Source organism: Ailuropoda melanoleuca, chromosome 4 (assembly GCF_002007445.2).
Source record: "Ailuropoda melanoleuca isolate Jingjing chromosome 4, ASM200744v2, whole genome shotgun sequence".
In the NCBI taxonomy this organism is placed as follows: Eukaryota; Metazoa; Chordata; class Mammalia; order Carnivora; family Ursidae; genus Ailuropoda; species Ailuropoda melanoleuca.
Window position 1 is genome coordinate 88,601,250 of NC_048221.1, and position 16,937 is coordinate 88,618,186.

General features: G+C 37.2%; 1 protein-coding gene across 1 annotated transcript in view; it reads left to right on the forward strand.

Annotated features, from left to right (window-relative positions):
* ACTR2 (actin related protein 2) overlaps nt 1-16,937 on the forward strand; it is a 36,942-nt gene that overhangs the window by 9,526 nt on the left and 10,479 nt on the right. The window contains exons 3-7 of the mRNA XM_002917734.4: nt 2,730-2,945; nt 6,666-6,738; nt 10,681-10,817; nt 12,753-12,902; nt 16,783-16,928. Of these exons, the coding sequence (XP_002917780.1) occupies nt 2,730-2,945; nt 6,666-6,738; nt 10,681-10,817; nt 12,753-12,902; nt 16,783-16,928 (722 nt within the window). The remainder of the gene's footprint in view (nt 1-2,729; nt 2,946-6,665; nt 6,739-10,680; nt 10,818-12,752; nt 12,903-16,782; nt 16,929-16,937) is intronic.

The window sequence follows — 16,937 nt, forward strand, 5'->3', positions numbered from 1 at the left end:
ATCTTCCCCCTAAATAAATACCATTGTGTGGCCCCTTTTTCTTTTGAACTAGAAGCTGGGCACATCCAAACAATTCACTCTTCCTTATATTTTTCCGTGATAGTCCTTAAGTGCTTCAATAGTAGGTATTTTCAGGTTTGTGTGTTTTTGATATTACTTGTAAGCAGTTTTGACAAAGATCAGGCATTTCTAGTGATTTATATTTTAACTAGTAACTGTATCTTTGTGGAGTTTTCTTTTGGGTAAATGAAAACATTTAAATGTGGAAATTCCTATATTTATACTAAATAAAAGATCATGCATTAGTCTTAAAATCTTAAGGAGATTAAGTGTATACTTGTAGAGAACAGTGTAGGCTTTATTAACAAACTTTTTTTTATGGAATTTCCCTCTTAGGGATTTAATTATGGTTTTAAAGTGTGTTCACTCTGTTTTCCAATTCGAGGTGACATTATTCAGAGTAATTCTTGACAAATATAATCTACACTTCCTGCTTTTCATAAAAGATAATGCCTTTGAAACAACATCTCAGACAGTTACTGTGATTTCTCATTCTTTCAGGTAACAGGTGGTAGTTTAGGCTTGAAGTCCAGGGATGAGGTGGGTGGTCAGAATTAAGGTTCTGAGGTATGAGGATGAGTTACATAAAGCTCTTGGCATTTGTAGTTTTTGGAAGTTGAAATGTTCTAGGGGAGATTATATGTTTTATGATTTTTTTAATTAAAATTTTAGATACAGATAAATTTTTGAATTAGGTGCTTGAGCTACTTGAGAATATTTGTACTAATTTCATAGGTTAATACCTTTTTTCCATTTTAACTGTCCCTCCTCTTTGTTCAGAGGGATTGTAAAATATTCAATGCCAGATGTTTATTTCAGTTAATCCTTTACAGTGTGTATGCTCTAGAAGTAGGATAGATGAGGCTTTTATTTTTAATTGATATTGGGTCAGACATGTAAATCCCTGTTCTTGCATGGAAATAAAAGTAAATATTCTGATGAAATCAGATCAGACTAAATTTGATGAACTATAGATGTGAATGTATATTGATTATGTAAGCCATCTAATTAATTTATTAACTTTGTACAACACATAGAATGATACATTCTAGAGGAAAGTAAGTAACAAGATTGTGTATTATATTTGATAATGGTTAAAAGTAATGTATGTTCTTGTAGGTGTAGATTCCCCCAACATTTTTTAAATGTTTAGAACGTATAGCAAAGTTGAACGAATTTTACAGTGAAACCTATATACCCATCATGTAGATTCTGACATTAATATTTACTCTACGGACATATCTCATATTTATTTATTCATCCCTCCATTAGTCTATCTCTTTTTTGATGTATTTCAAAGTATCAATGTACTTCTCCTAAAGTAACTCAACATATGCATGTCATTGACTAGAATTCACAGATGCAGATTTTTAATTTTCCATTTTCCTATCAGGTGATTTTAAACAGTTAATATTTAAGAAATTTGAGTGTTTAAGTTATGGTATATTAACTTTATAAGAAATTAGTTGCAACAGAGAAGTTTTAGTGAACATTTCTAGCATCTGCTTTAACTTTGTTTTTCCTTTTTGTTGTTGCTTTCAGTGGATTTTCCAGAAATCTTTTTTTTAGCCCTCACCCTGGTTTACCTCTGATCTTTTTTTAAATTGTTATTTTTAAAAGTTCTAAACTCATGGATATTTAAGCCTTATTTTGAGACATTTTATGTTAATTTTAAAGTTTCTTTTCATTTCCTCATGTTTTAAACTTATGGTATTGTAGCAAACAGCTATTTCTGATAGCTTTTTTAAGTTGAATTTATATGTAGAAATCAGGATTATTTAATAACTTGACTAGCTGATTTTTAAAAGTAGTTTAAATTCTGTGACATCATTAGCCTTATTATACATACAAAATTTGACTTTTCAAATGTGGGTCATTTTAAGTATGCTCTCCTTGGAGACAAGACTTGTGAGTACTCTGCTTCTCGTGCGCTAGCATAGTTTTTCAGTATTACACTTTAAGGTTGGAAATGTTGCTCATGAGCTGATTTTTAAAAATTGTTTCCCTGTGTCTTAATTTTTGGTATCTCTACAAATTTCCATTGATCAACTTAATTTCAATTCTGAGGCATGTACAGGTAGAAATTTGTGAAATTTGCAAGTTATGTGGTGCATATCTGCATTATTACAATATAATAAAGAATCATTTAATTTTTAACTTCTTTCATTATGCTTTGTAGTACATTAAAACGTATCATTTACACTTACCATTTCGATATTTAGTACAAAGAACTGTGCTGCATGCATTGAGCATTTTTCTACAAGTTTTTTTTCCCTGATGTGCTATTTCACATATCACAGGCCTTATTTTTTGAACATTTGAGCAAAAGAAACAGATGAAACCTCATACAAAACCCTCCAAAATATGAAAATGTGGGGTTTATTTGTGCTAATGCTCTTCTTTTGGAAACATATGTATTAAAGGTAAGGTCCATTTATTGACTTAAACCACGTTGTACGTAAAAATTTATTATCCATGATTAAACTTTCCAAGGCATTGTTCTTGAAAGAAAAGATTTTTTAAACTTGTGGAATGAGGAACTTTATCTGATAGTGCCAGAAAAATTAAAATTAAATTATTCCCAAGTTTTCCAAAATATGGGAATGTAATTTTCTGAAGATATTTTATGCAAAAATTTGTTCTAAAGCCTTGATTTTATAATTTTCTAGGATCTTATGGTCGGTGATGAGGCAAGTGAATTACGCTCAATGTTAGAAGTTAACTATCCAATGGAAAATGGCATAGTACGAAATTGGGATGACATGAAACACCTGTGGGATTATACATTTGGACCAGAGAAACTTAACATAGATACCAGAAACTGTAAAATCTTACTCACAGAACCTCCCATGAACCCAACCAAAAACAGAGAGAAGATTGTAGAGGTAAGTTTTTAAATGCGATGTGTATGAATGTGTTTCTGTGATGTGACAGTATAGCAAATGTTCTTTCTTTCATCGTTGTTAAGGATAAAGGGAATGAAAATCATTGTTTCCCCCCAGATCCTGTTTATTGAGCACCTAACTAGTCATTATTTTTAAGTAGGAAATATCAGTAAACAAAATCAAGTCCTGCTGCCAGGGAACTTATGTTCTGGCAGGTGACACCCACCCCTCCACCCTACCCCACCCCCACCACCCAAAAAGTGAGTTAATTGAACGGTTTGTTAGAAGATAATAGATGCTAAAGAAGGGGGAAAGAGCAGGTTAAGGGGGGTGGGGAGGTTACATTTTTCACAGGGTGTGAGTGTAGGCTTCCCAGAGAAGGTGATGTTTAAACAAAGAATAAGGGAATCGGCCAGGCTATGTGGGGGAAAAGCATTCCAGACAAAGGAAGTAGCTAGCCAGTGTGAAGGTCTTAAAATGGGAACAAGCCTGGTGTGCTACAGAGTCAGCAAGGAAGCCAGTATGGGGGAGAGCAGCAAGGGATGAGGTCAGAGAAATAACAGGGCCAGATAGATCATCTAGGGCCTTGCAGGCCCTTAAAGAGAGTTATTCTACTCTGAGTGAAATGAAGGGCTGGCACGCAAAAGGGACGTGCTCCAGTTTCAGTTTCTGTGGCTGCTATGTTGTGAGTAGACCATGAGGAGGCAAGGGTGGAAGAGAGACCAGTTTGAAGACTTTCGGTTACCTAGACAGAAGATAATGATGGTTAGGATTAGGGGTAATAGCAGCAGAAATAAAGAGAAGTGGCGAGACCGTGAATCTATTTTGAAGGTAGGGCCAAAGCATTTTCTGATGCATTAAATATGGGTAATAGAGGGGAGAGTCAGGGATGACTCCAAAGGTTTGGGCTTGGGTACCTGAAGGGTGACATTATCATCAACTGAGATGGGAATAGACTGAGATAAGTAGAGCAGGATTTGAGGGGAATGGATCAGGAGTTCAGTTTTGGACATGGTAGGCCCTCATTAGACATCCAGTCAAAAATGTCAGAGTGATAGAGGTATCTCCCACTTTTCAAAAGTTCATGTTATGCCACTTGACTTTTACCAAAGACCTACATTAGTACCTGTTTTCACTAACTGAAAGAAGTCCGAAGAGGATTTCCGCTTAAATGAAAGAGGGGGAAAAGCGAAAATTGCATTCAGCATTTGTTTTGTAGAAAGCTGTTAGAGGCAGTGCGCACCCAGAGCAGCGAGAGTGGACCCGCCAGACTCGTACCCTGGAACTACACTCAGCATTAAGGGGCCGTAGCTTTGAACTGTGTGTCTGTGAGCATCTGGGCTTTATCTCGTTTTACTTTGTGCATCCCTTAGCAAGATGTGTCCTAAGGTATCAGAAAAGCCTAAGAGAGGTTATTTTTGGGGATTGGGAACACTCAGTTTTCCATATAAACTAATGGTAATTGCTTCTCTGATTTACGTTTCAGCTTTACCTAGGGTTTTATAGGAATGCTGTACTTTCGGATAGCCGGGAAACCTGTAAAGAGATCAAGTTCAGGAGAAAAGTCTAAGGCTGGAGATAGAAACTTGGGAGTCATCAGGATATAGATAATCGGTTCACCAAGGAAGTGGGAGCAGACAGTGGTGAGAAGGCTAAAGATGAGGGAGGTGGGAGTTGCCAGGAGGAGATTGAAGGGCTCTAGGGGAAGCAGGTACGGAGAGCAAGAAGTCTGCATTCTTCATAGTTTAGATAAGTAACTTTTCAAGGTTGTCTTTCATTATATTTTGTTCTATATGAGATAGGAACTGTATGTCTTTGTCTTTTGTTATATTTGAGGTAAAAACTTATAATAATTGTTTCTTAGTAGCTTTTGCAGGTATTACTTAATGTAATATTCTGTTTTACTCTATGACCATATTTAGGTGTTGATGGAAATTTTGGAAGGATTTTAGAAGAGATTGTTGCTAGACAATATTTTTAAATTCTGGATTAAAACTTAAGTTTTATATTAAGTGTTTTAAAAATTTAAGATCCTGGTTTTAGTTACAAAATCCATGTCATTCCTTATGGCTTATATCATTTTCCTCCCTCCTGACCACCCCTAGAACTGTGAAAGATGGCCGTTATTATATTAGTTCATATTTTAGTTGCAATTTATTCTTTCTAAATGATTTATAACTACTAATACTTTGTGATAGATAAGTAGTCATTTGTAATTGGTATTTATTTTTAACAGTGCATTGTAAAATCAGAGTAAGAGGTACTTTTGCATTAAACCAAAAGGTTCTTCCTACACATGGAAACCTCTTTAGGAAAGCAACACAATGTCAGAATGAAAACCAAGTTTCCCCTCAGGTGAAAAGTCAGGGAGATGACGTTATACCTGGATGCCTTTTCCACTAGCTAGCTATTTCACTAGGACATTTTTTTTTTTTTTAATCTGCTAGAATGATAAGAGCTGGTTTTACTGTGCTGCAAAGTCTCACCTTCTTTTAATGCTCTTTTTTACTTCTGGGTGCAAATTTGGCTGTGACTGATAATCCAGAAAGTTGATTTAGTACTACAAGTACTTTCTAATTATCTTACAAATAAAAACAAATTCTAGGGGCGCCTGGGTGGCACAGCGGTTGGGCGTCTGCCTTCAGCTCAGGGCGTGGTCCCGGCGTTGTGGGATCGAGCCCCACATCAGGCTCCTCTGCTATGAGCCTGCTTCTTCCTCTCCCACTCCCCCTGCTTGTGTTCCCTCTCTCGCTGGCTGTCTCTATCTCTGTCAAGTAAATAAATAAAATCTTTAAAAAAAAAAAAAAAAACAAATTCTAATGGACTTTAAAGATGACAAAAGCAAATACAGCTTCACTCTTCCGTTTTCTCCCCTGTGGGGGGGGAATAAAGGATGATGGAATAGAATACTGGTTAGAATATCTCCTTGCGTAATTGATGAGTACTGGCTAGATTAGAATATCTGGTTAGAGTATCTAGTTGCTTAATTGATGAATATGTGTTTCAGAGTAATAACATTTAAATTCTATGTAATTCTCATTGTGGTCAGTTGTAAAATTTCTAGGTATCTAGATTTACAGAGTGGTAGTCAGCCCTGCCAGTCAAGGAATGCTCACTGTAGATGACAGAAAAAGTCCTACAGGATGTTGCCAGCCCACCTGGACTACAGAGAATGAGCATGGCTGTGACTTGAGAGGGCACAAGGAGATTCCTCCCTTTAGTGTAGCTCAGCTGAGAGTGGCACCGAAGCAAGGGCTCAAGCTGGAAGGGTGGGCTTAACAGCTAGGCAGTTTCTATATCTGCCAGCATTCAGGAATTACTGCATATATTTTTGTCTTCCTGCCCTGCTGTTTTACTACTTTCTTTTCCCTTCCCTTCCCTTCCCTTCCCTTCCCTTCCCTTCCCTTCCCTCCCCTCCCCTCCCNGAAAGGCTTGTTCAAATGCAGAGATCTTTCTTCCACTGTAATTAGCCATTAACTAAAACACTCAAAAATCTTTGCTTTGTAGCACTTAGGAAATACTCGAGGATTCAGTATGTATCCAAAAATCTGTTCCCCGCATTAGAGCTCTGTGACAGCTGAGGAGAATGGAGGACCCTTTTAGGTCCCTTTTGATTCTATTTTGGCAACTAATCTACTCTGTGACCATCAGGAAAGCATAAAAATATTTACTATGTAATTCTAAATACCAGCATTTCTTTCTTTCCTTTTGCATTTTCAGGTAATGTTTGAAACTTACCAGTTCTCTGGCGTGTATGTTGCTATCCAGGCAGTTCTGACTTTGTATGCTCAAGGTAGGTGAAACTTAACTTTTAGAATAATCAATTCAGCAGCCATTAAGTGCATTTTATGTCAGAGGAATTTGATTTTTCAATAAGTTGTAAATCCCAGAAAAGCACAGTATTTCTGTATTTATTTAAATATCTTCAAATATTCAATATTTATTTAAATATCTTCAAATATTCAGATATCTTCATAATTTCTAAAATTTGTCAAATAAAATATCACATATGTTTTTTTTTCCTTCATTAAGCAATGAAGGACTTAAGGTAGAAGAGAACTCAATTTTTTAAAAAGTAGGAGGTTTCCTCTTTTAGACTATTTTAAAGTAAAAGTTTCTTATGCAGTGAAGAATGAACATGAAATTTGTCCTTAGAATTGTCAGATTTGGGGTGCCTAGGTGGCTCAGTCGGTTAAGCATCTGTCCTTGGTCATGATCCCAAGGTCCTGGGATTGAGTCCTACATCTGGCTCCCTGCTCAGCAGGGAGTCTGCTTCTCCCTCTGCCTACCGCTCCCCCTCTGCCTACCGCTCCCCCTGCTTGTGCTCTCTCTCTCTCTCTCTCTCTCGCTCTCGCTCACTCTCTCTCAAATAAAATCTTGGGGAAAAAAAAAAGAATTGGCAGTTAAAAAAAAAACAAAAACATAGAGATCCAAAAAAGTTAGTATAAAATCATGCTTGTTGTATACATAGGAGGGGAGAAGGTAGACATTTGGAAGTGCCTTCCTAACTTATGTTTTCTTGTGTTGCCATTAATAATGGCCTCCCTTTCTGTTGAGAATAAAAATTGGCCACGTGGGGTGGGGAGAGTTCTTTATATTCTGATGTTCTTATTAAGAGAATTTATGGGGCTGTCAGATATGTGCCACACAGCCTGTTAGGCACTTGAAATATGAAGGGGCCCTCAAGGAACTTAGAGTCTAATGGGGAAAAAGATATAGAAACTGATAATTTTGACTCGGCATGGCAGAGAAGGTTTCTGAAGGAGGTGACACTTGAGCTAAGTCTTCAGCCTTAGTAGTTAGCTATGAGTATGACATAGTACTTAGAAAACTCACTTTAATACTGTGTGACCCATCCAATTCTAAACACAGATTAGTAAAAATCACCTTGTAAGAATACACATTGGCTCATTAAACTGTCTTCAGTACTACATATAGATACTTAGAAAATACTTGGGGGAATGAAATTTCCAAAGAAGCTTTGTTCATTCACCAGGTAGAATGTACCTTGCACTGTTTAGTGCAGAGGATGTGGCGGTGAGTGAGCTGGACGTGGTCTTCTCCACCTTAAGGTGATTGCATTTTAGCTGTGAACAATTTTCCTTTGAAGAAGGAATTTAAAATCACTCGTTACTGTACAAGGAGTGTTTGCCTGCACCGATATAATTTTATTTCATTTTTAGAAAAATAAATTTTAGAAATTGTTTTAGAAAATACTTTGGAAAAAATAGATACTAAAATTTTGAATCTAAGTTTTGAAACTAGTGATAATAGTTTCATTTAGGTGGTGAGGATAGGCATTTCTGTTGAAGTGAATTTTTGATTAAATCATATTTGAATAAAACTGACAATGGATTTTTCTAGCAGTATTCATACATTTATTTCCGTCCAGTGGAAGATACCCTCTTTTAATTCCTGATATTTAGTCATTTGTTAACTGTTGAATCCTTGATTTTGAGAAATGATAGTCCAGTAATGATCAAAAGAACTCTGAGCCACAGTAACATTCTCCTTCTAAACAAGGTGGTTAGTGCTACCAGTTAAGCAAAGGTAGGAGGAAGCATTCGGAGCCGTGGAAGGGTTGTGAATAAGAGAAGTGACACGGTGAGTTGGGAAGCTATGTTTGTGACTGCGTGCTACAAACAGGATTGAAGGGAATAACTGGAATTAGGGAATCTGGAGATTAGAGTTGTCAGGAAAGGTGTAAATGAAAAGATATGAACTCTATTGAACCTTAAAGAATCCATAGGAATCGAAGTGAAAAGAATGGATACTCCAGCGACAAAATGGTGCGGTGCTGGAAATGAGTCAAATGTGTACAGGGAAAGGCTAGTCTGTACCCTGGTGGGAGTGGGAGAAAATAAGCTACAGTTGGATGGGAAGGTCTGTTTGGAAAATAAAATGTAAATCCCTGCTTTCATTGATATTACTGGGAGTGTTTTTGAATGAATGATGTGGATTCCTCTTTTTTTTTGCAATGAAGTGTTTCTTGTTGAGAGGAATGCAGCATTAAAAGGCAGTAGATGATTTTTATAAAGCTTTTTATGAAGATTTATATACACCATCAATCAAGGAAAGACATCAGCTTCAAAAGGAAGTAGATTGAATAAATGTATCAAAGATAAATCATTATGATTAAATATTAATAGTGCATTCAAGTTTGTATTAAGAAAGGGAGAGAGGGGCGCCTGGGTGGCACAGCGGTTGAGCGTCTGCCTTCGGCTCAGGGCGTAATCCTGGTGTTATGGGATCGAGCTCCACGTCAGGCTCCTCTGCTATGAGCCTGCTTCTTTCTCTCCCTCTCCCCCTGCTTGTGTTCCCTCTCTCGCTGGCTGTCTCTCTCTCTGTCGAATAAATAAATAAGATCTTAAAAAAGAAAAAAAAAAAAAAAAGGGAGAGAGCCGGGGCGCCTGGGTGGCATAGTGGTTAAGCTTCTGCCTTCGGCTCAGGGCGTGATCCCGGCGTTATGGGATCGAGCCCCACTTCAGGCTCCTCTGCTATGAGCCTGCTTCTTCCTCTCCCACTCCCCCTGCTTGTGTTCCCTCTCTCGCTGGCTGTCTCTATCTCTGTCGAATAAATAAAAATAAAATCTTTAAAAAAAAAAAGGGAGAGAGCCTATTCAGGGATGTGAAAATGATTAACGGTTAAGAAAGTTCAGACATTGCATATTCTATAAGGTTAAAAAATTTTTTTGGTTAAAACATTATTAGATTATTAACTATTAAAAAATTCGAGTCACACAAAAAAAAAAAAAATGGAAAAAACAAAGAAAAAAAAAGAAAAAAAAAAATTCGAGTCAGAAAAAGTTTTTTGTTTTACCGGAATTAACCTTAGTGCAGAAGGCAACTTTTGCAGTCATTTGTACTTTAAATAGTATCTATGGGAAAGAAGCCAGCTTCTTTGCTGTTCTTTTATTATAACATTTAACTGACATTGTCTTTCTGGTTTCTGGTGAATAATTGAAGTGATCCTTTGCCAGTCAAGATTAATTATTCTCAAATTTCCATCTATCTAGTATCAATAGGAATTTTTCCAAAACACAGTTTTGAATATATTGTATGACAAAAATAATAAGTACATTATTTCAACAGGTTCACTGTCAACTAGTATAGTATTTATCTCTCACAGTGGTTTTCCTAAAAGTTACCATTCATGCTTTAGAAAAATTCACTTCAGGGGCGCCTGGGTGGCACAGCGGTTAAGCTCTGCCTTCAGCTCAGGGTGTGATCCTGGAGTTCTGGGATCGAGCCCCACATTGGGCTCCTCCACTATGAGCCTGCTTCTTTCTCTCCCACTCCCCCTGCTGGCTGTCTCTATCTCTGTTGAATAAATAAAATCTTTAAAAAAAAAAAGAAAGAAAAATTCACTTCAAGGGAATTCAGGGATCAAGATTAAATTGGAAAGAAAAATAAAGAATTGTACTAAGCCTTAAGAACATGTTGTGTTTTTTAGTCCTAGGTCTTAGAATCTGTTTCTTTTGAATCTGTTTCTTCTCAAATCCTGGGATAGCACACAGTTAGACTAAAAGTCTCACAAGAGACGTGTGAGAACACTCACTTTAGTGTCTAGATGTTAGAAGTAAACTGCAAAGTAACAAATAATAAAGAAATACTGGCTTCTAGTCTGTTCTGGTTGGTGAAGTTTCTAGTTTGGCTTCTGTACTAAGTTTTGAAATTTGCTGGCTCTGATTTTTCTAATTTGGCCTTTTATTTAAAACCTCATGGTTCTCACACAGGTTTATTGACTGGAGTAGTGGTGGACTCTGGAGATGGTGTAACTCACATTTGTCCAGTGTATGAAGGCTTTTCTCTCCCTCACCTTACCAGGAGACTGGATATTGCCGGAAGGGATATTACCAGATATCTTATCAAGGTAAGCAAAAGAAGGTATCATAGAAATTAGCTTTTGTAGTTTATGTTTACTAACTTAACGTATTTGAATATATCCTCTCAGGATCATAGCAGATCTTCTGTACCACTAGGGCAATGGCCCATTTACCCCATTACTCATGTAAAAATTCATGTAAGATTTATGCACATGCTCTCTCTAGAGTAATGAGAATAGAAAACGTCATTATAGAATTATGTTTGCTATTCCCTGAGCACTTGGCAGTGAGATAGAAGAGACTTTAAAACTTCTTGAATATAGAGGCAGCCTTTTCTGCCATAAAAACCTTTCTTTGCGGGGCGCCTGGGTGGCTCAGTCAATTAAGCATCTGCCTTGGGCTCAGGTCAAGATCTCAGGGTTCTGGGATCAAGCCCTCCGTTAGGCTCCCCCCTCAGCAGGAAGTCTGCTTCTTCCTCTGCCCCCACTCCCCACCCCCTACCCCCCTCAGCTCATGCATGCGTGCCCTCTCTCTCTCTGTCTCTCAAATAAATCTTTTAAAAAACCAAGCAGGACCCAGTTGTACCAGACTTCAATATTTAGTAGTTTTAATGGAATATATCCAGTTTTAAGTGTTTACTATATATTAAAGTTTACTTCTGATTATCATTAGTTATAATTTTCTTTAAAATGTTGCTGGAGAAAGTATATGAGGCTGTTATTTAGAGGCATGTGTATTTTTTTAATGTTGAAAAAAAAATGTGTAGTTAATCTATTCTCTCCAGGTCAGTGGCTCTCAGCCAGGGGTGATGCTGCCCCCCTCCCCCCCCGGGACATTCTGCAATGTCTGGAGACATGTTCTGGTTGTTGCCGCTGTGCAGGAATGCTACTAAACATCCTACAATGAACGGGGCAGCCCCCACGACAAAGAATTGTTAAGGCCCACCATATCATTGGTGCTACTGTTGAGAAACTCTTCTAGGGTGATGTCTGTGCAGTAAAATGGGTTGTATAAGTCTTTATCTTGACATCGGCTTCCTTTCGTCTCATTTAGAGTAATAATGAGATCAAGCTAATGAGAACTATAATACTCTCATTCCAGGCCAAAATTCTCTCTGAGGAATGTCTGAGGGTTTTCTCACAAAGATTAGGGGATTAATTTTTAAAGTTGTTATATGAAAAGTCCAGTTTGTTCATGATCCATATTATGGGGTTTTTTTTTTTCTGTTAACTTGAATTCTCTTCATTTGAATTTTTTTCTGTTAACTTGAATTCTCATCATTTATTTGATTGACAGATGCTCTTTCCCATCTACTATGTGTCGGACATAATACTAGAAGTTAGGGATAAGGGGTGCCTGAGTGGCTCAGTCGTTAAGCGTCTGCCTTCGGCTCAGGGCATGATCCTGGAGTCCTGGGATCGAGCCCCACATCAGGCTCGTCTGCTGGGAGCCTGCTTCTTCCTCTCCCACTTCCCCTGCCTGTGTTCCCTCTCTCACTGGCTGTCTCTCTCTCTGTCAAATAAATAAATAAAATCTTTAAAAAAAAAAAAAAAAAAGAAGAAGTTAGGGATAAAACTTTGCAAGACCTGGGGATATTTCATGACTATGCCATTGACTGAGCAAATGGCAGATTTTAAGAGTCCAGTACTAAAATATTATTTATCAAAATATTTATTTTGATTATTTATCAAAACTGCCTAAACATTAGCAAACAGTAATTTTTTAAAACTAGCTTGGTTTTTTAAGCTTGTTTTGCCCATTTATTATTCATAAACTCTTAATTCGTTCACTCTCTGTGAAACTGAAATATAAATCCATAATTATGCAAAGTACAATTCCATATCTGAAATACCCAGTAAGACCTAAGGATCCACTGTCCATTGCATTTGTTATCGACGTGAGCTATTTAGTGAGCAATGATAGTTTGCCAGAGTTGAACTCATTCAGATTAATTGTGAATTTACTGCTGTTTTTTGTACCAGCTGCTGCTTTTGCGAGGATATGCCTTCAACCATTCTGCTGACTTTGAAACAGTTCGCATGATTAAAGAAAAATTGTGCTACGTGGGGTATAATATTGAGCAAGAGCAGAAGCTGGCCTTAGAAACCACAGTATTAGTCGAATCTTACACAGTAAGTATTTCCAGCATTTAATATAACATGGTTTTCAAGTGGAGTGCCATGAATATTGGTGTGTGCTTCAGTAGTTTTTCTTAGAATCAGTATTTTTTTGAGTTGTTAGAGTTTGTATATGTGTGACCTTTAATATTAGTCTTTCTACAATAAGATTCTTTGATTTAGTTATTTTAGGACACCACTTAATTTGAAATAAGGCAAGAATCATAAATTGCTTTTCTACCTTAGGATATAATTAGATAAGAGATGTTATTTTGAGATTCTGATATCTGAAATAGCATTTTCAACATGTGTTTTACAGAATGTTATTTCCCTGAGATGTTATTAAGTAATTTCACAAAAATTAAAGTGGAGTTTACATCATCCAGTAAGTTTGGGAGTCAGTTTCACTTTACTTTCAGAACTTCTTAGAGCCTTTGATGTGCTAATATGTATATGCCTGTGAGAGTATGGTAAACTGCCTGTTTCTCAACCTCATTAGACTACAGGAGTCCAGCATTTCATGAGACTCATGTTCTACGGAGCACACTTCGGCAAGTGCTCCTCCTGTGGTATTCCTCCAATAATTCAATAGGTGGCAGTCTTTTCCTGACTTTGCATGTCCTTAATGAGACGTTCAAAACAAACGTTAACTTGAAAGTGTAACTAGTAAGACTGAGAACCCAGTTATAGGTTACACCAGGAGAGTTGATTTTACTTGAATTTTTAACGTATTTTTATCTTAAGTCTGTTGTATTCATCTGGATGTAAAGTACTTCCATATCTCTCTTTTTTTTTTTTTTTTTTTTTTTTTTTTTTTTTTTTTTTTTTTTTTAAGATTTTATTTATTTATTTGACAGAGATAGAGACAGCCAGCGAGAGAGGGAACACAAGCAGGGGGAGTGGGAGAGGAAGAGGCAGGCTCACAGCGGAGGAGCCTGATGTGGGGCTCGATCCCAGAACGCTGGGATCACGCCCTGAGCCGAAGGCAGACGCTTAACCGCTGTGCCACCCAGGCGCCCCCCATATCTCATTTTTGATCTAGTCATTACTAAAATGAAATCAAGTAATAGGCAATGAAAGCAAGTATTCTTAAACCATTTGATTCATGTAGGCTCTACATATCACAAATATGTATGAAATAGTCATTTAAAAAATAACTTAATTTTTATAGATTATATTGTTTTATTTTTAAGCAATACTGATCCAAATAATTGACAAGCAACTTAATAGTCTCCAGATTTGCCCAGGGGATTCTTTTCTGAAGCTTTTTTGACAGTTCCTTCTAGATTTATAATTTTTCATCCACTTGACTTATTTGTAAGAAAATGGCATGAGACAAAAGATGAGGGAACTAAGAAACGTAAGAAATGTTTTATTTAATTTCTCCTCTCCTTTCTCAAAGAATTTGAGGTGGCTTACAAAAATATATATAGTTGACCCTTGGGGCAACCCCCTATGCAGTGTATAACTTTTGACTCCCTCAAAACTTAACTACTAATAGCCTACCTTTATTGCCTTGCCAATAACATAAACAGTTAACTAACATATTTTGTATGTTATATGTATTGTATACCATGTTCTTACAATAAAGTAGGGTAGGAAGAAAAAATGTTACTAAGAAAATCATAAGAAAGAGAAAATACATTTATAGTACTCTACTGTATTTGGCAAAAAAAATCCATGTGTCAGTGGACCCGTGCAGTTCAAACCCACATTGTTACAGCGTCAGCTGCACAACAAATAAAAAACAGCAGGCTGATGAAACTGATGAGTAAATGAAGAGGGATAAGGGCTGACAAGGGATAGGATAAGATTTGGAGCAAAAAAAAAGAGAATCCTACAGTCTTAACAGGTAGGGTCTAGAGGTGGGTAGCTTCTAGGCCGGGTGGCCCCATGCTGACCAGCAGCCAGAGTGTGGAAAGAAAACCACACCATCAGAGAGGCTAAGTATGAGCTACAGAGGTTTTGCCAATAACTGTACTGTGTAAAGTTTTTCCAGATATCTTGGGTGATTTCATGTGGTTTCTAAACTCACCTGATGGGTTTTTATTTTTTTAAGGGTAAATGTTTGAATCAGCATCCTTGGGGTTTTTTTGTTTTTTGGGTGTTTTGTTTTTTTTTAATTTGATACAATTTATTAAAAGACAGTTGTGGAGGTTTTGAAAGATGTGATTGCTTTTGCATGGATCTGTAAACATGGAGAAAACGTTTTTTAAAAAAAAACTTGCTTTGTGGTACTTTGTGATACTGGAAAGTCATTTTTAGAATCCAAATGCAATTACAGTAATCATATTGTTACAAATATACTGTTAGAAATGTTAATGTAAAACTAATTCTGATATCTCCTATGGAAATGGGTCAAATGCCAGCATACATAGTCATGCTTATAATTTAGGTCAATCCAATGAGTTGTGAGGTAGTTTTAGGAGAGGGAGGGGCACCTGGGTGGCTCAGTCGGTTAAGTGTCTGCCTTCAGCTCAGCTCATGATCTCAGGGTCATGGGATCAAACTCCACATTGGGCTCACTGGGGAGTCTACTTCTCCCTCTCCCTCTGCCCCTCCCCCTGCTTGTGCACTCACACACTCTCTCTCTCTCAAATAAATAAAATCTTTAAAAAAAAAAAAAAGAGTTTTTTTGGGGGTGCCTAGCTGGCTTAGTCAGTGGAGCATCTGACTCTTAATCTCAGGGTCAGGAGTTCAAACCCCACGTTAAGCATAGAGCCTACTTCAAAAAAATAAAGATTAAATAAATAAATAGGGATTTTACTTTTCTCATTTAATTAAATATAAACATGATGTGACTTAAGAGTTTTCTGTACCATGGTCATGTTGTAATGATATCTGACCTGTTGTTTAAATCTTAATCTGCTTCAGGGGCGCCTGAGTGGCTCAGTAGGTTAAGTGACCCTCTCTTGACTTCAGCTCAGGTCTCTTGGCTGTGAGATTGAGCTGTGCCTCAAGCCCTGTGTTGGGTTGTGTGCTGGGCGTGGAGCCTGGTCAAGTTTCTCTCCCTCTCCCTCTGCCTGCTCCCCTACCCGTGCGTGCATGTGCGCACGTGTTCTCTCTCTCTTAAATCTTATTTGCTTAAGTTAAAATTGTATTTATCCATTATTTAAAATTTAATAGGGTCTAGAGGGGAGCCTGGCTGGCTTAGTCGGTAGAGTATGTGATTCTTGCTCTTGGGGTTGTGAGTTTGAGCCCCATTTTGGGTGTAGAGATTACTTAAAATCTTTAAAAAAAAAAAAAAGCTTTAATAGGGTCTAGTAAGTAGGATACAGTAGAACTGCTTAATAAGTAGTCTTAAAAAAAGTAGTCTAGATCAAGTTTTCTTAAACTTTTTGATCATAAAACATTTTTCAGATTAAATTATTTGACAGAAGTTTTACACATGATATGAAGTATTTTGATGGCAAAATAGTAAAGTTTCCCAGTGTAATTACTTGGTAAAAGAAGTTATCTAAACATTTTAACTGAAGGTGTCTGTGCCGCATGGTAAAAATACCCGCGAATAGATCACAGCTGTGTTAGTAGAGGAGCAGCCTTGACAGCAGCAGGAATCCAGATGCGCTGGTTCGTTAATGCTTAGCTGCGCGCAGCAGTGGAACGTAACACGCACTCACGCATTGCTGACTTTCCGAGAAATTCCTGATGTGTTGGAGCGGGGCATGATGGCATATTCTGCATTTAAAAGCAAAACTGCATGATAATAACAACTGTCTAAATGTGTTTTTTTTTTACCTTTTTTTCTTTTTCAAAAATTTATTTTAGGAGAAGCGTGTTGCTGATAATGATTTTGGTTATTGAACAGATGTGTTTAAAGTACTAGTGTTCTAGAGAACACTGGGAAATTTTTTAATGTTTTGCTGACTAATACCTGGTTATTCTTGGTTTCTAGCTCCCAGATGGCCGCATTATCAAAGTTGGGGGAGAGAGATTTGAAGCACCAGAAGCTTTATTTCAGCCTCACTTGATCAATGTTGAGGGAGTAGGTGTTGCTGAATTGCTTTTTAACACAATCCAGGCAGCTGACATTGATACCAGGTACATCAT